At 49.1% G+C, this 21,200-nt stretch overlaps 1 protein-coding gene across 5 annotated transcripts in view; it reads left to right on the plus strand.

Annotated features, from left to right (window-relative positions):
• Positions 1 to 511: 511 nt before the first annotated feature.
• Positions 512 to 21,200, plus strand: part of TENT4A (terminal nucleotidyltransferase 4A) — a 103,336-nt gene continuing 82,647 nt past the window's right edge. For all 5 annotated transcript variants that reach the window (XM_075062669.1, XM_032795133.2, XM_032795144.2 and 2 more), the window contains exon 1: positions 512 to 1,287. In XM_075062669.1, coding sequence (XP_074918770.1) covers positions 512 to 1,287 — 776 coding nt within the window. The remainder of the gene's footprint in view (positions 1,288 to 21,200) is intronic.

Below are 21,200 nucleotides of genomic sequence, written 5' to 3' on the forward strand. Positions count from 1 at the left end.
CCCGCAGCAGCGGCCCCGCGAGCCGGGCTCGCTCCGGAGCTACAGACAGTTCCACGCGGCAGTGCGCAAGCGTAGTAGGACAAAGATCCCTACCCCGCTCGGATTTTCTGAACGGTTCCAAAATTCCACACACCGGGAGATGCCGAAGAAACGTTCCGAGCCGCCTCCCTCAGCGAGGCGGCATCGCTCCTAGTGCGCATGGGCGGTTGCCAGGGCGTCCGTATCCAGTGAAGGTTTAAAATCTGCTGCGCATGCGCACTACTGGTTCTGGCTCCGGCAAGGGGACGCCACATTAGGGCAGCGACCGCCGCGCTTCAGGCAAAGCCGGGCCGGGCCACCCCGCGCGGCCTTCCCCACTCTGGGCACGGGGCGCCAGAACCGGGCTCTCCCTGCCGAGCCTTCCTCCTGATGTCGCTGCCCGCGGCGCGTGTTTAGCGCCGCTCCGGATCCGGCGCCGGGCGGAGGAGACGCGGCGAGCGGGGCCGGCCGGGGGCGCGAGCGGGCGGGGTGGATGGATCCCCGCGTGGCCTGGATCCAGCCCGAGCAGAAAGGCCCTGCCAATGCGCTGTGGATGCAGATCTGGGAGACCTCGCAGGGCGCGGGTGGCCGTGGCTTCCCGCACTACCTGTGCCTCAACTCCCCGGCGCTGGACCACGCCGCCTCCCCACCCGCCGCCCGCGGCCACGCCAGGCTTGGGCCGCCCGGGGGCGACGGCCTGTGCTGCTCCCCGCCGCCCTCGCCCTCTCCCCCGGACCTGCTGACTGGGCTGGTCACAGCCGCCGGCTCCGCGGGGGGCAGCAGCGAGGGAGGGAGGCGGCTGCAGAAATCACCCTCCGTGTCCTCGTCGTCGTCCTGCTCCTCTGTGGAGTCTGGCACCGAGAGCCCAGGCTTCTCCTCCTCGGGCTCCTGCAGCAGCGGCTCCTCCTGTGGCCGGGCCGGGGCTCGCGGCAGCGGGACTAGACCCGTTGAGTTTTTTAACTTCAACGAGAGCAAAGTGAACAGCGTGAGCGGCCAGTGCCCTGCGCACCAGCCCCCGCAGCCCGCGGCGAGCAGCCCGCACCAACCTCTGCCCGCCTCGCCGCAGCAGCAGCATCAGTATCACCCGGGCCGCAGGAAACGGGAGAATAAAGCTAGCACGTATGGGATGAATTACCTGCTATCCGGCAGCCGGGGGGCCGCGCTGAACAACTGTCCCCGCCAGCAGGCGCTTCGGCAGCAGCTACAGCCAGCGCCGCAGAGCCCCGGCACACCCTGGAAAACCAGGCAATACAGCTTGGGGGTACAGGGGTGAGTACCCCGATCCGGGGGAGAGTGAGCAGCCCGCCCCAGCGGGGCGAGCATGGAGTGCTGAAGAGACGGGATTCTGTCTCTTGTAAACATAAACTATAGGAAATTTTCTCTTCCCCTGTTGTAGCCAATTCGGGGGGAAGAATGTTAGCTCCTGCCAGGGGTAGGTTTGGGAGGCAAAAACTAGTCTGGAAAGGGCTCCGAGCCAGCTGTAAAAATAGTAATAGGACAGGAGGATTAAATAAGCTTCTAATAAAAATTATTTGCATAAATCACTGCTTTGGGCCCTGTACTGCGATCATACGCATTCGGGTAGCTCCGTGCTGGCAGGACAGGCCCTGAGAGGAGGCAGAATTAAATTTGTCTGGCCTTCTTTGGCCATAGACATGAATATTGTAGAGTGGGCATTGGCAGCCAACCAGAGGATCTGTCACACTAGAGGGTGAGCCCCGTTTTCCAAATGCGTGAAGGGAAAGGTTGAGATTGAAATGTCATGTCAAAAACACTTGGATTAAAGGAGCATTGTAAGGAAATAACTGCAGTGTACTACTGAATGATTTGAAAAGCCATTCTGGGTTCTGAAAAACAATTGTAGATGATATAAAATAATTCATTACGTTGCTTGAAGAGTTGAATTGATGAATGTTTGAATGGAGTTCTTTTCTCAAAAATAGGAAAACACTTTAACTAGAGAAATCTCTACTACTCCGTAATGCATATTTTTCTTAATAGGTTGATATTGCCATTGATAGGCTTTAAGGCCAGAAAGGGATCATTAGATATTCTGTGCTCCTGCAAACAAGCTGTAGAATTTCACCTAGTTACCCTTGCACTGAGCCCAGTTACCTTTTGAGTTAAAGCATATAATGCAAATAAATTAATCTTTCACTTCATTTACTCAGCTTTCCTTCTCTTCAATGAGAAGAAAAAATGTATTTATAGAAAAAGTATTGAACACACTTTTTTCATATCAGTTTTGGAGAAGGGAAATGAATAGTCTTTCATAAACTTACTTTTGGAACATATGAAATCCAGAGCTGTTGAATGTAGATAGAAGTAACCGATGCAATTCATTTTACAGAAGATTTAGAAAATAGATATATCTCTTACTGTGGTTAGTATACAATGAGAGACAAGGGAGGGGTGACTGAATATAATTTCTAGAGGTACAAAAGATTACACATTAATTTGATCCTGCTAACTTGACTAATCTAGGAACAAGAGTTAACATTTCCTTGGTTGTGTTATGACTCAGCAAATTCTGCATCTTGGCAGGGGATCGGACTAGATTGCCCTGGGTTCCTTCTAACCCTGTGATACTATGACTCAGAGCAGCAGGTTTTCATAGTGCTTGTCAAAAATTGTTAAAGAACAATATTAAGAATGTTATTTCTTGTAACTTTATAAAAGAACCATACAACTGAATTAAACTGAAATAGTTCCACTTATTTAATTTTCTGGGCCAATTTCAGTTTTCTACTAAATGGTATCAAGAGGTAGCCGTGTTAGTCTGTATCCACAAAAACAACAAGGCGTCCTTAAAGGCACTTTACCTTAAAGGCTAACAGATTTATTTGGGTATAAGCTTTCGTGGGTAAAAAATCTAACTTCTTCAGATGCATGCAATGAAGAAGTGATGTTTTTTACCCACGAAAGCTTATGCTCAAATAAATCTTAGTCTTTAAGATGCCACCGGACTCCTTACTGAGCGGTGTGTGTCAGTGTTTCTATAACGTGTTCTTTCTCTGCACCACCCACACTGACACTTGAAAAATAAAAATTCATTGCGCACTGAAAACAGATAAGGGTGTTTCAGAAAGTATTCAATTGTGTTCAGTGTTAGTGCTTTGAATTTAGTTCAGACTTTCTTCATCTTGCAGATGCAATTATCTTCTATTTCAGTGTTTCTTTTTACTCAGTCTCACCATGTGTTAACTGTTCTCTGTCTTTGGGCACGTCTGCACTTGCCATTTAAAGCGGAAAAAGTCCCTTTTTGTGCAAAAACACTTGCCAGTGACTTTTTGTGGTGAAATTCAGAAGTTTCACTGCAAAAAAAAAGAACACCTCCACAAGAGGCATACAGCTCTTACTGGTGATGCTTTTGCGGTGATGTGCAAGTGAAGATGCATCCTTGTTTACACAGTTTTTAGCCTCGACGATATCTCACAGTGCCTTGGTGACCACTCTGGCCAGCAACTCTGCTGCTCTGATATCAGGTAAACAGACATCTATCGCTCTCCCTGTAAAGCCCCTAGAACTTTGAAACTCCCCTTCATGTTTTCTTGGCAAGTGCTCACTTATCATTTGGCCAGGTGACAATGCCTGCTCCACCAAGCAAATGATCCCCTGCGTGGAGCAATGTTGAGCTACTAGAGCTGATCAGTGTTTGGGGAGAGGAGGCTGTGCAGGGACCAGGATGCCCCCAGTTACGCCCCTCCTTCCCACAAGACTCATTGTCAAAATGTAGAGAGCTGCACTGTGGGATAGCTGCCCTAGAATGGTTACTCTCATCAGGGATGGAAGTGCTGCTAATGTAAACACAGTCTGATGCCTGAGGAATTAAGTGAGTACACAAACCAGTGCTTTACTTTCACTGGTTCCCTATCACCAGTGAAACTTACAGTGCAAAAACTCTGCAAGTGTAGACATACCCTTAGTGTTAAGTGCTTTATTCTCTTTCCCTCTCTTCTGGGTAATTCACTTTTATAGTGTGCAGTGGGAGTATGTTGTGAGTGTGGGGTGTTGTGATTTTTTTTTTTCTTTTTCTTTTTTTTTTTTTTTTGGGTGAAGAACCATGTTATGTTGACATTGATTCTTGAAAGAATGGATGAGCTATATACTGTAAAATGCTTTGTGCCTGTCTCTTTAGACTTGCTGTGAATACTGTACTGGTAAATAGGCTTTCCACAGACTTGAATAGTCATATTAATGTAATATAGGATGTCTATAAAAACTTCTATCAACATAAAGAACTATTCTGGTCAGCTCTCATTGTAAATAGAGAAACCACTACAGTAAAAGCTTTTATTTAACTGGCATACTGGAGGTGCCAGTAAATTAAAAATGCCGGTTAACTCAGAGGGACCTGGTGAGGGCAGAGGCGTGCCTTTCCCTCAGCATGGCGGTGGTGAGATGTGAGGAGGGTGCGCGCCAGGCTCTTCTGCTGTGACTACACCCGAGGTGCCAGTGGAGGGAGGGATGCAGTGATAGAGGAGTTGGAACTGGAGGTATTACAGCTGGAGAGGCATCTGGCCGCTAGCCCCAAGGATCCATCCCTCTGCGGAGCGTGCTGGGAGAAGCTGGAGGAGCTCTGGGCCCTTGAGGACCATCGGGTCTGGGGTGGCTTTGTTTGATCCCGCGTCCGCCTCTTTCGGGAGATGAATCGCAACTTCCGCTTCTTCTATGCCCTGGAGAAAAGGAGGGGGGCCAAGAAGCACGTCACCTGCTCCTGGTGGAGGACGGCACCCCCCTCACGGATCTGGCAGAGATGTGCGGGAGGGCCAGGGTCTTCTATGCAGGCCCTTTCTCCCTGTATCCGACCGATCCTAACTCTTGCAGAGTGCTCTGGGACAGACTCCCAATGGTCAGCATGGGTGACTGAAACTGGCTAGAGCTGCCTCTCACTCTGTCCGAGTTCTTGGAAGCCCTCTGCCGTGTGCCCACCAATAAATCTCCAGGCATGAACAGTCTGACTCTGGAGTTCTACTGCATGTTCTGGGACGTCCTCGGCCCAGACCTAGTCACCGTCTGGGCTGAGTTCTTGCAGAGCGGGGTCCTCCCTCTTTCATGCAGGTGAGCCATGCTCGCCTTATTGTCAAAGAAGGGGACTTCCGCAACTTATGGAATTAGTATCCCGTCTCACTCCTCAGCACGGACAACAAAATCATGGTCAAGGCCCTCTCGCTGTGGCTTGAGTCCGTGCTGGCGGACGTGGTCCATCCAGACCAGACCTACACCGTCCCGGGCCGTATCATATTTGGTAATCTGTGTCTGGTTCGGGACCTCTTGGAGCTTGGGTGTCGGGATGGTCTGTCATTCGCCCTCCTGTCCCTGAATCAGGAGAAGGCATTCAACAGGATGGGCTGCAGGTATCTTCTGAGCACTCTGCGAGCGTTTGGTTTCGGACCCCAGTTTGTGGTTTTTCTCTGCAGAGTGTCTGGTCAGATTCAACTGGTCAGCTTCGGGTGAGGAGTGCGGCAGGGCTGCCCCCTCTCGGGCCAGCTGTACTCTGTGGTGATCGAGCCCTTCCTCTGCCTCCTCCGCAGGAGGTTGACTGGGTTGGTGCTGCGAGAACCAGAGCTGCGGCTAGTCCTGTCGGTGTACGCCGACAAAGTGCTCCTCGTGGTCCAGGAACCAGGCGACTTAACGTGGGTTGGAGGCTTGCCAGGCCGTCTGCTCGGCAGCCTCCTCCACCCAGGTCAACCGGGTCAAGAGCTCTGGCCTAGTTGTCAGGGACGGGTGGCAGGCAAGCTGCCTCCCACCTGCGCTTCATGCCATCCGGTGGAGCGCAGGTCAGCTGCTCTATCTCGGTGTTTACCTTTCTGCTGTGCATCCATCTACGCTGGAAAACTGGTACGGTTTAACGGGCAGGGTGACGGAGCAGCTCCGGAAATGGACAGGACGACTCCGATGCCTCTCCCTCCGAGGGAGGGCACTGGTACTTAATCAACTAGTCCTGTCCATGCTCTGGTACTGACTCAATAGCCTAGTCCCAGCCCTGGACTTCCTGGCCCACCTCTGGACGGTGATTCTGGAGTTCTTCAGGCCAGGAGTGCACTGGGTCTCTGCAGGGGTCCTCCACTTTCCCCTGGAGGAGGGAGGGCAGGGTCTGAAGTGTCTACACACTCAGGTCCATGTCTTCCATCTCCAGGCCCTGCAGAGGCTCCTTTATGGTGCATGGAGAGTACTGGTGCATACCTCCCTGTGCTGCTTCCGAAGGCTCCGATATGACTGGCAGCTCCTTTATTTCCATCCAAGAGGTCATTCGCGAGACTTCTCTGGGCTGTTGGTCTTCTACCAGGACCTCCTCTGGATCTGGAAGCTGTTTTCAGTGGCCATGTTCATAGTGGCCACCGAGGGAGCAGATCTCCTCGTGGAGCCCTTGCTAAACAACCCTGAGCTCCATGTGCAGATGGTGGAGTCCCCGTTGGTGTGCCAGAGGTCGGTCCTGGTAGCAGTCACCAGAGTTGGAGAGCTCCTGGACTACAACCAGGGAGACTGGCTGGATCCCCTGATGCTTGCTCAGCACATAGGGCTCTCTAGGCCTCGTATACCCCAGCACGTACTTCAGGAAGTGAGGGCCACTTTACTGCCCTGTACTCGAGCCTACCTCGACCGGGTCCTGCAAGAGGGCATGCCCTGGCCATCCTCCACCCTAGGCCCTCCGGACCTTGTCATTGGGCCCCACCCCTGCCTTCACCAAGAGCCAACTGCACAACTTGCATCCAGTTTGTTTCCAGACCACGCCAAAGAAACATCTATACGTGCTCGTGCTCCACACCCTTCACTTCGTTACCCTCGCGTCTTGCCCCGGCACAAAGTGGCGGGACCTCCTGCCACCTCTACTGGGTGAGGAGCCCCGGTGGGCCAGCCTATATTCTGCCCTGGTCCCGGGGCCCGCCAGGGATATCAGTTGGTGGCTCCTTCATGGGGCCGTGAACATGGGCATGTACTTGTCATGGTTTACCCCCGTCCCAGATGCTCGCCTCTTCGGCGTGAGGGAGACCCTGACGCATGTTTACTTGGAGTGCACAGGGTTGCAGCCCCTATTCCGGCTCCTCACAAATATTTTGTTACTCTTCTGGCTGCACTTTTCCCCCTCACCTCCTTATCAATGCACTCCCCATCTGTGGTCTCACAAAGCCACGGGACCTCCTGGTCAACCTCCTGCTGGCCCTGGCTAAAATGGCCATCTATAAAACCAGTGAGAGGAGATTGGTCGATAGGCCCCACAGTCACAAGAGACCCCATTTCTGATCCTCCATCTGCTCACGCATCCAGACAGAGTTCCTCTGGGCAGTGTCTGCTGACTCCTTTGACATCTTCGAGGAGCAGTGGGCACTGTCTGGGGTTCTCTGCTCGGTGTTCCCATCAGGTTCCCTTTGTTTGACCCTTTGACGTCACTCCCATCCCTGTTATCTCATTAGTTGTCCCCTAGAATTATTTGGTTTCCAGACCCTGTGGAACCTCCGCTTAGGCTGGGGTGGGGTGGGGGTTCTTTAGCAGTGGGCGGGACCATAGGAACTCAGAGGGAGGAGTTTAAACTGTGTAGGGGGATGCAGGTCATGGGTTGTGGGGCACAGGCTCTGGGAGGGGGCTTGGGGCAGGGAGTTGGGGTGTGGGAGTGGGCTTGGAGTGCCAGATGGATGGGGGGTCGCTTACCTCTGGTGGCTCCCTGTCCCTGCTGTTGCTGCTGCTCCTGGTGGAGGCGTAGCCAGGCAGCTCTGTATGCAGGCATGCTGCCTCCATCTGCAGGCACCACCCCCTACAGCTTCCATTGGCTGCAGTTCTCGAGATGGGGGGACAGAGGCAGCATTTGTGCAGAGCCGCCTGGCTGCGCCTCTGTCAGCAGCAGCTGGGTCGGGGAGCTGCTTGTGGGGAGCTGCTGGAGGTGAGCGCCTCCCCCATCCAGCACCCTGAGCCCCTCGCGCACCCCAACCTACTGCCCCAAGCTCCCTTCTGGATCCAAACTTCTTTGGAGAGCGGGACCTGAAGCCCCTCCCATGCCTCTGCCAGCCCCACACCAACTGCACTATAAACCAAACTTTCAGTGCAGATCAGAAATGCTGGTTTATAGAGCTTGCCAGTTGGTGAAGTGCCAGATAAAAGAGCTTTTACTGTTATTTGTCTTACAGCAAGAGTGGAGTAGGTTTGGTGCTAAAGTCTAATGTAGACGGAAATCGAGTATTTTTACCAATACAATAAAAATGCTGCGCAAGTAAAAAATAAAAATAAAAAATACCGGAACCCTATCTCTGCTATTGCTTATACAGTTGCCATGATCAGTGCAGCGGCATGACAGATACTAACATTTGCTGTGGAGACAAAGCCATTGAATTCAGTGTGTGTTGCATGCTACGTATCTAAAGGTAGAATTTGTCTTTTAATCTCTTTAAAGCATTGCAGTGATAGACTGCACCAATTATGGGAATAGTAGCATTTTACTATCTAAATACTGAACAGCCAATCTACCTACTTCATTTGTTCTCATAAATGGAGAATGGAATCACTACAGGTGATGCCACCACAGGTCTGGTGAAAAGCAGTACACAATCATATTCAGTTTATGAAACAATACAGTGAAATGTAAACTCTAAAACTAAAGTAACTTAAACATGCTCTGAAATTTCGAATTTATGTTGCTGTATTGTAATTAGAATAATCTCATTACTAGTAACTTAAAAGTAGTAAATGCTTAGCAACAATTTCATAATTTGCAATTTCATAATCGCTCTTTTGAAATAACATTTGGTACCTCATTTATAAGAATAGGCATAATGTTCTCACCAGACTGAAAAAGATCTAGTAGACTGCCCAAGGAAAAGGCAAAAGTCATTCAGTGTACTCTGCCACTCCTTATTGGAATGAAAGGTTCATTAGGTAGGGTCCTATTAATTCAGATGCCATTACATTATTATTTCTTAACTGTTTATAATTAGGGCCTTACCAAATTCACAACTGTGAAAAACATGTAACGTACATTAAAATCTAGTCTCCCCCTGTGAAATCTGTATAGTATAGGATAAAAGCACACAAAAGACCAGATTTCACAGGGGAGACCAGCATTCCTCAAATTGGAGGGCATTTCCCAAATCTGAAGGTGGCTCCTTTCCAGCAGCAGTGCCAAAGTAAGGATGGCAATACCATACCGTGTCACCCTTACTTCTGTGCATCATTGCCAGCAGCAGCACAGAAGTAAGGTTGGTATGGTTTCGTATTGTCACCTTTTCTTCTATAATGCTGGCTGCAGAGCTTGGCCCTTAGCAGCTGCTGCTCTCCAGCTGCTCACTCTGAAGGCAGAGGAGCCACAGCCAGCAGCAGCACAGAAGTAAGGGTAGCAGTACTGCAAATCCTCCCCCTGCCCATAACCTTGCCACCTCCCCACAACTCCTTTTTGGGTCAGGACCCCTACAATTATAACACCATGAAATTTCAGATTTAAATAGCTGAAATCATGAAATTTATCATTTTAAAAATCCTATGACCATGAAATTGACCAAAATGGACCATGAATTTAGTAGGGCCCTATTTATAGTGGTAGTCCTTGGTCATTTAAGGATTGCTAGTTAACCAGTAAGATCAGAATTTAAGTGAAAGTATTCCAGCAAACTTATATAAGAAATTCTACTGATGACATTGAAGTTCTGGTATGGAAAAAGTGTTCAGTTTTCTGTTTTAGTGTATTTTAGTCATCTATTGTTACACTTCATTGGTTTGCATTTAGTAGGATTTATGTGTACCATTTATGAAACTTGTTTGAAGAGAATTCATATAAAGTATACAGTAAATTGGCCTAATTAAGGCTTGTAAAAATATTCAATTGCATTTCTCAGATTGCAGTGTTCTAGTCAGACAACGTGAATGTTTCAGTGTTAACTAAAATGTTACATGGCAAGGCCTAGAGGCTTTTCAGTTAATCAGAAAAGCTAAAAAAAAAAAAAAAAAAAAAAATCTACTTACTTATCCGTTAAACATACAAGCTCAAAAAGAAAATCTTCAGCATCATGCAGAAGGTGTCACAATATTCCTTTTCTTGTGACAACACTCCAGAGTCATGGGGTCGTCAACTGAAGACTCTACCTTAGTACTTTTTGTGAGGATGATCAAATTGTCCAAATACTATTGACAGGAGGAAGGTGATTCCTTCCATAAGTTAGTCTCCTACTGTTTAAGGCATTATGAGGCCTCTAGTGCAGTGGTTTTCAAAGTTTGGGTTGTGACCCAATATGGGTCATGGAATGCAAGGCCCTGGGTTGCCTTGCTCAGCACCCAGGGACCCTGGAGGTTGCGTAGTAAGAACTTGTAATAAAACTAGTAGTCCCTACCTGGAAGTGGCCAGCAGAAGGTCTGGCTGCTGGTGGTAACTCCCCCATGCCTCAACCCTGTGCCCCAATCCCTAGCCCTGAGCCCCCTGTCCTGCACCCCAAATCCCTCAGCCTCTGCCCATACCCCAACCCTCTGCTCCAGCCCAGAGCTCCCTCTCACATCCCAAACCCCTCATCCTTGGCTCTGTTGGGTTGCGGGCATCAACAGTTTTCTTCAACTGGGTCGCGAGAAAAAAAGTTTGAAAACCACTGCTTTAGTGCACTGAAGGGTGAGAGACTCCGCTTTTGCACAACACAAAGACAATCTATAACTAGTTTTCAAGGCATTTTATTTAATGTTATAATACATAGATAATTGGAGCCCCTGGTAGAGGCTGTGGTGGTAGTCTAGTATAGAAGTCATGAAAACAAGGATCACCATGGTGCCTAGAAACAAAAGCTACAACTTTAGAGCTGAGAAAAATCTGCTTTGGACCACTTTTGAATGCTAAATCTACATATTTGGCTTGTAGTTTAAAACAGGCACTAAGCTGCTGTCTGCTTTTACAGGCTTTGCTTAGTTAATGGAAAGCAGCTACTGAGTAGACAAGAACCACCAGTGCTTTCCCTCAATCCAATAGTAAATATAACGTTTAGTTTAAACTTAAGTGAACTAAGGTACTTCTAAACTATAACTCTGACTTTAATTTGCTATCTAATTCCTCTGGAAACTAAATTCACATTGAGTTCTATCCTAATTCAGAGGACTAGAGTATAGTGTCTGACCACTCAAATCTATCTTGACACTTCAGTTTATCTCCTCCCAATTAATCCCACATTTCAGCCTGCCTTTGACAACCTTTTAATGTGGCCAGGTGAGTGAGGTAATATCTTTTATTGGGCCAACTTCTTTTTGCATAAGACAAACTTTTGAGCTACACAGAGCTCTTCAGCTGCTTCTTCAGAGCTCTCTGTAGCTCAAAAGCTTGTACCTGTCGTCAGCTGAAGTTGGCCAAATAAAAATTCTCACCCACCTTGTGTCATGTGACATATTAAGCTAAAACCTTGTGGCTTTTTTTTTAATATTAAAATCTTCTTCCCAAAACAACTTCTCTCTAAACCCAGTTCTGCCAGTGTTGGAACATACCATCTCTGCTATCACTTAGTTTAGTAACCAGGGGAGTGTTAGGTTCCTTCTTTTCCGCACACATTCCTGCTTCAAAGATAACCACCATTCTCTCCATTTTTATACTGTTGAAATTTGAGTCAGATCTTAATTTCCTATTTTGATTATTCTAACCTCATCTTTGCTTCCCTGACATCTCCCCAGTTTGCTTGAGGCACAATTGCTAAGGGGCCAGATCCGTAGAAGGACTAAAGTGCTTACTGGCCATTTAAGATGTCTATGTTCAATCTTTAGGTGCCAGTGAAATCGCGAAAACCTTTGCTCAACTGCTACCCAACCCTGTAAGTGCCTAAAATCCCCATATGCTTGTGTTTTTGCCAGTGATCACATGTACAATCACCTCAATCTCCACTTAAGCTAGTTAATTATACAGAGTGGAACAGCTTCAGCAGTAGAGCGAGAAACCCACACAAGAATATCCAGTAGTGCAGTGGTTGGGGTGTTCCTATGAGGTGGGAAACCAAGGTAAAATCCCTTCTCCACATAATCAATGGGGGAAATGAATCCAGGTTTCCTGCATGCCTGGTGAGCACTGTGCAAAAAGTTGAGAGAATCTACCACCATCCCCTCCCTTCCCCCCTGTATTTATTGCAAAAAAATGGCTTGGATGCTGAACTCCAGGAGAGGTTCCATAGCTAATAATACCAAGCAGAGGTAGACACGTCCCTTCTGCTTTGATTTAGGTGCCTAACTTCCTAAGAGAGGTGGAGTTTAAGCTGTACCCTTCTCCTTGGTTTTTCCTCTTGGCTGTATTAGGTGACTCCCCACTTAGCATGCTGGCTTTTGTGGATCCCCTCTTAGGCACCTATCTCCATGTACTACAGAGGGATCCAGAGTGCCTAAATCAGGATATAGATTCCACTTTGTGGCAAGGGAATTAAAGGTTAGGTGTAGTAACAACAAAGTCCTGTCGTGGATCGGGGTCCAGATCTTTTTCCTATGTGGTTATTTTAACCATGTCTGTTTAAAATTCTCCATTGCCTTCTTTTCCACCATACCAATTTGTTTGCTTTATGTTCTTGCTTTCAAGATCCAGCCTAACTCTGTCCTTCCCTACTTATCAACCCACTTCTATTACTTTGCTGCTCTCCTTTCCAATGCCAATGGTGCCAACTTCTGTGACACTGAACTATGAGAGAGATTCTCCTTGATCTAATTGTACTGTTTACTAGTTGCCTGCAAGTAAGAATATGCAGAGGCTACTTTAAAGAGAAGCTACTTAACAGCAGCCATGGTTCTTGAAGTATTTCTTCTGCATATTCATGGTATTACCTTAGCTTCCCTTCTGCCTCAGTTTTACTTTCATAGGACTCTGGGGTTTGGCTGAAGGAATTGCATGTTTTGGGGTCTGTATGATCTGTTGAACATCTGGGCTGAACATTCAGTGCCTTAATGGTACTTTTTCATCTACAAAGGGCACTTTTCCTAGAGCTCAACAGCAGTTATGTGTATTCCACAAGTGTGAATAATCAGAAGTAACTATATGGACAACAGGTTTCAGAGTGGTAGCCTTGTTAGTCTGTATTAGCAAAAAGAATGAGGAGTACTTGTGGCACCTTAGAGACTAACACATTTATTTGGGCATAAGCTTTCATGGGCTAAAACCCACTTCATTGGGAGCATGCAGTGCAAAATACAGTAGGAAGATATACACATACAGAACATTAAAAAATGGGTATTGCCATACCAGCTCTAATGAGAGTAATCAATTAAGGTGGGATATTAGCAGCGGGAGAAAAAAAACTTTTTTGTAGTGATAATCAGGATGGCCCATTTCAAACAGTTTACAAGAAAGTGTGAGTAATAGTGGAAAAATTAGTATGGGGAAATAATTTTTACTTTGTGTAATGACACATCCACTCCCAGTCTTTATTCAAGCCTAATTTAATGGTGTCCAGTTTGCAAATTAATTCCAGTTCTGCAGTTTCTCGTTGGAGTCTGTTTTTGAAGTTTTTTTTGTTGCAGAATTACGACTTTTAGGTCTGTAATTGAGTGACCAGGGAGGTTGAAGTGTTCTCCGACTGATATGTTTTTGAATGTTATAAGTCTTGACATCTGATTTGTGTCCATTTTATTCTTTTGCTTAGAGACTGTCTGGTTTGGCCAATGTACATGGCAGAGGGGCATTGCTGGCACATGGCATATATTACATTGATACACAAAAGCTTATTCCTAAATAAATATTAGTCTCTAAAGTGCCACAAGTACTTCTTGTTCTTTTTTCTATGGACAACAGTTCATTAACATGATGGCTTCATTGTTCTGATAATGCTGACATACCCCAGGTGGAGTCCTGTTGTGTTATACAGAGAGAGTCCCTGTGCTTTTAGGCCTTAGTCTAAGGGCATGTCTATACTTTCAGTGCTGCAGCGGTGAGCTGTACTGATACACTGCAGCGACGCAGCTGTATGTGGTGAAGACTCTCTATTCCAATGCAAGAGCTTTTCTGTCCGCAAAACCATCCCTTTGGCTGGCAGAAGCTATGTTGGTGAGAGAGCTTCTCCCACCAAAATAGCTCTGTGCGTGTTAGCGCTTATGTTGATGTAACTTGTGTTGCTCAGGGAGGGATGGAATAGTCGCACCCCTGAGCAAGGTAAGGTTTGCTGATGTAAGTGGTAGTGTAGACATAGCCCTTAAAGGCAAACGGGGTTGGAAATGGGGATATAGTGTGAGCTGTTGAATATGGCGAAGAGTTAGTACAGCCTTGTTATATATTTTGTTGGCTTATGCATTATTTGGGGGGGTAGAAATAGGATGAGAATGGGATAATTAGTAAGTGATGAAGTACGGGAGGGAAGGAAGGAAGGCAAAGAAGGGACAGTCACAGCTAGCCACCTCCCTTATGAGGATCAGCAGGTAACTGGTTTTTTTCATAGGTGCCTTCGCAGAGATGAATTTTAAAGAGAGGCTTGGAGGAGGTGTGCTGAGGTAGTGGCTGAACAGATTTTGTCTGAGTCTTTCCCAGGTGTTATAGGTGGTATGGGGGAAAGCACACACTGTCTTAGGGGGAAACTGATTGGTAGGTAGGAAAGGCTGGGAACACTGGTAGAGCAAAGATGGCATTTGGTTTGGTGGTAACTCATTAGATTCTTTACTGTCAATCTTGCCTAGCCAACCTTGAAGAGGCAGCCCATGTAGGAGGTGAGAGGGGGCTGAAGCACTCTGAGGCCTGGTCTACACTACGAGTTTATATTGAATTTAGCAGCGTTATATTGCATTAACCCTGCACCCATCCACACAACAAAGCCATTTTTGTTGACATAAGGGGCTCTTGAAATCGATGTCTGTACTCCTCCCTGATGAGGGGACTACTGCTGAAATCGACATTGCGGGTTTGAATTAGGGTTAGTGTGGATGCAATTCGATGGTATTGGCCTCCGGGCGCTATCCTACAGTGCACCATTGTGACCACTCTGGACAGCAATCTGAACTCGAATGCACTGGCCAGGTAGACAGGAAAAGCCCCGCAAACTTTTGAATTTCATTTCCTGGTTGCCCAGCATGGAACACTAATCAGCACAAGTGACCATGCAGTCCCAGAATCAAAAAAAGAGCTCCAGCATGGACTGTACAGGAGACACTGAAGCTGATCTCTGTATGGGGAGATGAATCTGTTCTATCAGAATTCCCTTCCAAAAGACGAAATACCAAAGCATTTGGAAAAGATCTCCAAGGGTATGATAGACAGAGGCCACAATAGGGACTCAACACAGTGCTGTGTGAAACTTAAGGAGCTGAGACAAGTGTAAAGGAAAGCCAAAGAATCAAATGGACGCTCACGGAGGGAGGGAGCGGGGACTGAGGACTCTAGCTATCCCACAGTTCCCCCGCTCTCTGAAAAACATTTGCATTCTTGGCTGAGCTCCCAATGCCTGAAGGGTCAAAAACATTGTCGCGGGTGGTTCAGGTTATATGTCGTCTGCCCCCCGTTCCCCCTCGTGAAAGAAAAGGGGGAAAAAATTTTCTCTCGCCTTTTTTCAATGTCACCGTATGTCTGCTGGATGCTGCTGGCAGACGTGGTACTGCAGCACTACACAGCAGCATTCCCTTCTCTTCCTGATGGCAGACAGTACAATATAACTGGTATCTGTCATCATCATCCTGTGAGTGCTCCTGGCTGGCCTTGGTGAGGTCGGTTGGGGGCGCCTGGGTAAAAATGGGAATGACTCCAGGTCATTCTCTTCTTTAAGTTTTGTCTAATGGAGATTCAGTGCTGCCTGGAATATCATGGCAGCTGGAGGCTTCTGCCTCAGGCTGCTCTCCCAGTCAGCAGCACCGCGCAGTCATGCCTACCCCTTGCTACCAGGGCTCACAATCAGATACTTAGACCTCTGCATTTTGCTGCAAATAAAAAAATTAAGCTGCCGTTTAGAACTGTTCCCCAACATATATATCCTGGGACATTTTGTATTTTACCAGAGTCAACCAAAGGCCCACACACAAATGGAGATTCAGTCCTGCCTGTGCTTCTATCCTAGTGCATATCACAGATTCCCATGTTCAGCTATAGGCTGAGTAAGTGCAGAATGATGGTTCACTCTACTTCGCTGTAAGCCAACCACCCTCCCCTCTCCCCTTTGATCTCTGCTTGCGGAGGCAATAAAGTCAGTGTTGTTTCAAATTAATCCATTCTTTATTACCACATCACACAAATGGAGGAATAACTGCCACAGTAGGCCAGGAGGGGTGGGGGGAGTAGGGAAGCAACAGGTGGGGTTGTTGCAGGGGCACCCCTAGAATGGCATGCAGCTCATCATTTCAGCGGGATGTCTGGGGCTCTGACCTGGAGCGGCTGTTTTGCCTCTCTGGTTCTTTAGTAGACTTGCCTGATATTCTAGGCAGGACTGACTCTCCATTAGACAAAACTTAAAGAAGGGAATGACCTGGGGAGTCATTTCCATTTTTGTCCATGCGCCCCCGACCAACCTCACTGAGGCCAGCCAGGAGCACCCATGACAGCAGCAGACGGTACAGTAGGGCTGGTAACCGTCTCTGTTAACTTGCAAAGGCAAGGGGATGCTGCTTTGTAGCACTGCCATACCGCGTCTGTCAGCAGCATCCAGCAGACATACGGTGAAAGTGAAAAAAGGCTGAACGGGCTCCACGGTTGCCATGCTATGGCGTCTGCCAGGGCAATTTAGGGAAAAGGGCACAAAATGATTGTCTGCCGTTGCTTTCACGGAGGGAGGATTGACTGACGACATTTACCCAGAATCACCCGCAACACTGTTTTTTGCCCCATCATGCATTGTGACCTCAACCCAGAATTCCAATGGGCAGGGGAGACTGCGGGAACTATGGGATAGCTACACTCAGTGCAACGCTCCAGAAATCGATGCTAGCCTCGGTACACAGATGGACACCGCCGAATTAATGTGCTTAGTGTGGCCGCGTGCACTCAACCTTATACAATCTGTTTCCAAAAACCGGCTTCTGTAAAATTGGAATAATCCTGTAGTGTAGACATACCCTTAGCTATGATCCAGTAAGAAGATGTTAGCAGCAGCATTTTGAATAGACTTGAGAGAAATAACTTGGTAGTAGTAAAGACTGTAAAACAGGATGCAGTAGTCAGGAACATGAAATGAGGGGCCTTGGGTGAGTTGTAGCTGTGTGGACAGGAAACATGCTTGTTTGGAATGAGTGCTTAGGGAGGGCAAAGTCATAGCTAATGCCTGGGTTAAGAAATATCTTCCTAGTCACTAAGGCCATGTTCTAGTTGGTTATGGAGAAAGGAGGGTGTGGTGGTAGAGGGTGCAGCAAAATGAACAGCTCAATTTTTGGTTATATTGAATTATTGGTGTACACCTCTGTCAAGGTTTTTTCCCCACTTTGAACTTTAGGGTTCAAGAAGTGGGGACCTGCATGATCACTTTTAAGCTTAATTACTAGCTTAAATCTGGTACACTGCCACCAGCCGTAAGTCTGTGTCTGGCACACCTTCTGCTCCCCCAAAACCTTCCCTGGGGAACCCAAGACCCAAACCCCTTGGGTCTTAAAACAAGGAGAAAGTAACCATCTCCCTCTTTTTTTCCCCCCAGACTCTCCCCTCCCTGGGTTGTCTTGAGAGGCTACACAGATCCAAACTCCTTGGATCTTAAAACAAAGAGGAATTAACCATCCCCCCTACCTTTTCCCCCCACCAATCCCTGGTGAGTTTAGACTCAATCCCTTGGATTCTAAAACAAGAAAAAATCAATCAGGTTCTTAAAAAGAAAGCTTTTAATTAAAGAAAGAAAAGGTAAATTCTTCTTCGAGTGATTGCTCATATCCATTCCAGTAGGTGTACGCGCCGCGCGTGCATGCTCATCGGAAGACTTTTACTCTAGCAACTCCAGCGGTCCGGCAGGTCGCCCCCTAGAGTGGCGCCGCCATGGCGGCTGATATATATCCCTGCCGGCCTGCCCGCTCCCCAGTTTCTTCTTACTGCCGTGTCGGTCGTTGGAACTGTGGAGCGCGGCATAGCTGTCCTCCACGTCCCTAGCTTCTCCTTGTTCGTCGTTTTTTCTAGTTCTGTTTGTAGTTCTAGTTCTAGTTAGTGAAGTTTAGATCTTGTTGTATCTAGTTAGAGGGCTTTGGGCTCTAGCCCTCTCCTGCGCCCAGCGCCGGGCTCATGCCTGGTTCGCCGGGGTTCAAACCGTGCTCGGCCTGCAAGAAGCCGATGCCCACTAGTGAACCCCACGACGCCTGCCTTGGGGAATCGCATATCTCTGAGAAGTGCCGAATTTGCAAGGCCTTCTGACCAAGGACCAAAAAGGAGCAAGATCAGCGCCTAAAGACTCTGGTAATGGAAGCGGCGCTTGACCCTTCGTCCTCAGCACCGAATGCCGCCTCGGCTCCGGCACCGGACCACTCCGGGCCCGCGAAAACGCCGCGGCACCGTCCTTCTCCAGCGCCCGGCCCCGGGAAAAGACAGTCAACGTCCTCCACCCTGGCTAAGCAGGCTCGGATGGAGCACCCGCTGCTGACTCCGGCCGCGACGGCTGTGCCAGGGATTTCGTCAACTCCGGGCCCGGGAGGTCCGTTGAGTCTGGTCCCTTCCAACTCCCCGCTAAGATCTGGGGTTGAGCTGGTGGTCCCATCTATGCCCGAGACATTCTCCTCGGCCAGGGACCTCATCGCGTTGACGGAGCCTATGCTGCCCCAACCCCCGGTACTGCCGGTGCGGGTTCTTCAATCGAAGGGCAAGCCCATGACCATGCGAGCACCGTCCCTGGACTCCCCGAGTCAGCACCGATCACCGTCAAGATCCCGGCGCCGCTCCCAGTCCCAGCACCGTTCTCCGCGGTGGTACCGGTCGTACTCGCGGCGTAGGTCATCTTCACGCTTGTCCCGATATTCCCGGCACCGCTCGGGCTCGAGCCATCGTTACCGGCACCGTGACTCGAGGAGCCGTTCTCGCCGTCGACGATACAGATCCAGGTCGACCTCCCAGCACCGTAGTGGTGGCAGGTCCCGGTCTCGATCGCGGCACCGGTATGGCTCGCGGCACCGATCTCCGGCACCGAGGAGGTCTCCGCCATCGGGAGTGACGGACCCGTATCACTCCAGTTCAGCCCCTCCATGGCCGTCTCGCCAGGCATCAGTCTCTTCGTGAGCGGACAACGCATACCTGGACGCTGACAGACCTGCTGCTCTGTTCCCTGAGACCCAGCAGGAACATGGTCCTCAGCAGTGGGGTTTCTGGACCCCCTGGGCGTACCACCAAGCCCAGGGCTCTCAGCAGATCCCTCCGCGTTCGTCCGCCTCCGAACACAGGACTCCGGAGGCCACCTCTTCCCGGCCTTCTCCGTCCCCTACAGAGGAGAGGTCATCTCAGCCTTAGGACCCTGAGCACCCACCAGAGGCATTGCTCCAGGCAGAGCCGCCGACAGATCCTCTCCTGCCGGGTCTCTCCTTGTCCTCCTCCCGGATGAAGCAGTGGTGGGAACCACATCCACTAGTCCCCCTCCACTTGATCTCTGGGCACACCAAGACCTCCTCAGGCGCGTAGCGCAGAACATGAATTTACAGGCTGAGGAGGCCTCCGAGATTGAGGACCCAGCAGTAAGCATACTGTTGGCAGATGCGCCCACTCGTGTCGCCCTTCCCTTCATTCGGACCATTCAATCCAATGCCACGACCATCTGGCAGTCCCCGGCTTCCATTCCCCCTGCTGCTCGCAGCGTGGAGCGAAAATACATGGTTCCCTCAAAGGGCTATGAATATTTGTATGTTCACCCGCCCCTGTGTTCCCTCGTCGTCCAGTCTGTGAACGAGAGAAGACCCGCCCTCCTTCCCACTTCGGAGTAGCCGGCAGAAGGAACTGGGGAGCGGCGGGCCGGCAGGGGTATATATCAGGCGCATGGTAGCGCCACTCTAGGGGCGACCTGCTGGCCCGCTGGAGTTGCTAGGGTAGAAAGTCTTCCGACGAGCGTGCACGCCGCGGCGCATACACCTACTGGAATGGATATAGCAACACATCTCGAAGAAAACAGTTACAAAGTGAGTAACCGTCTTATTTATCTCTGTAAAATCAGGATGGAAATGCTTTACAGGGTACTCAGATTCATAAGACTAGAGGGACTCCCCCCGCCCCACCCCAGCCTGAGATTCAAAGTTTACAGCAGTGTCGGAGGGTGCTTTGTAGGTTGCTTACAAAGTCTAGAATGTTAGTTCCTGGAGAAGGCGTAAACCCCTCCCATTGCTGCTTCACCAACTGTAATGGCCCCTTAACCTCGTGGCCATACACAAGTTCAAATGGTGAAAACCCTAAACTGGGATGTGGTACAGCCCTGTAGGCAAAAAGCAACTGCTGCAACACTAGGTCCCAATCATTGGAGTGTTCATTTACGAATTTACGTATCATGGCCCCCAAAGTTCCATTAAACCTCTCCACCAGGCCATTGGTTTGATGGTGGTAAGGGGTGGCAACCAAGTGATTCACCCCATGAGCTTCCCACAGATCTTTCATGGTCCCTGCCAGGAAATTAGTTCCTGAATCTGTAAGGATGTCGGAGGGCCAACCTACCCTGGCAAAAATGTCTGTTAAGGCCTGGCACACAGTTTTAGCCCTGGTGTTGCTTAGAGCTACTGCTTCCGGCCATCGGGTAGCAAAGTCCACGAAAGTCAGTATGTACTGCTTTCCTCTGGGGGTCTTTTTTGGGAAAGGACCCAGAATATCCACAGCTACTCGCTGAAATGGGACCTCAATTATGGGGAGTGGCTGGAGAGGGGCTTTGACCTGGTCTTGGGGCTTTCCCACTCTTTGGCACACCTCACAAGACCGGACATAATTAGCAACGTCCTTGCCCATCCCCTCCCAGTGGAAGGACTTCCCCAACCTGTCTTTGGTTCTGTTCACCCCAGCATGGCCACTGGGATGATCATGGGCTAAGCTTAAGAGCTTTCCCGGTACTTAGTTGGAACTACCAACTGTTTTTGAGGATGCCAGTCTTCCTGGTGTCCACAGAAAGAGTCTCCTTGTATAAAAGTCCTTGTTCTACAACAAACCGGGATCGGTTAGAAGAGCTGAGAGGCGGTGGGGTGCTCGTGCCGCCGCCCAAGCTTTCTGAAGGCTGTCATCTGCTTCCTGCTCAGTCTGGAACTGTTCCCTTGAGGCTGGAGACACCAGTTCCTCCTTAGACTGTGGACTTGGGCTTGGTCCCTCTGGAAGCGATGTAGGTGATGGGGTTGTTTTCGTTGATGGTGAACCGCTTTCCGCT

Source organism: Chelonoidis abingdonii, chromosome 2 (genome assembly GCF_003597395.2).
Source record: "Chelonoidis abingdonii isolate Lonesome George chromosome 2, CheloAbing_2.0, whole genome shotgun sequence".
In the NCBI taxonomy this organism is placed as follows: Eukaryota; Metazoa; Chordata; order Testudines; family Testudinidae; genus Chelonoidis; species Chelonoidis abingdonii.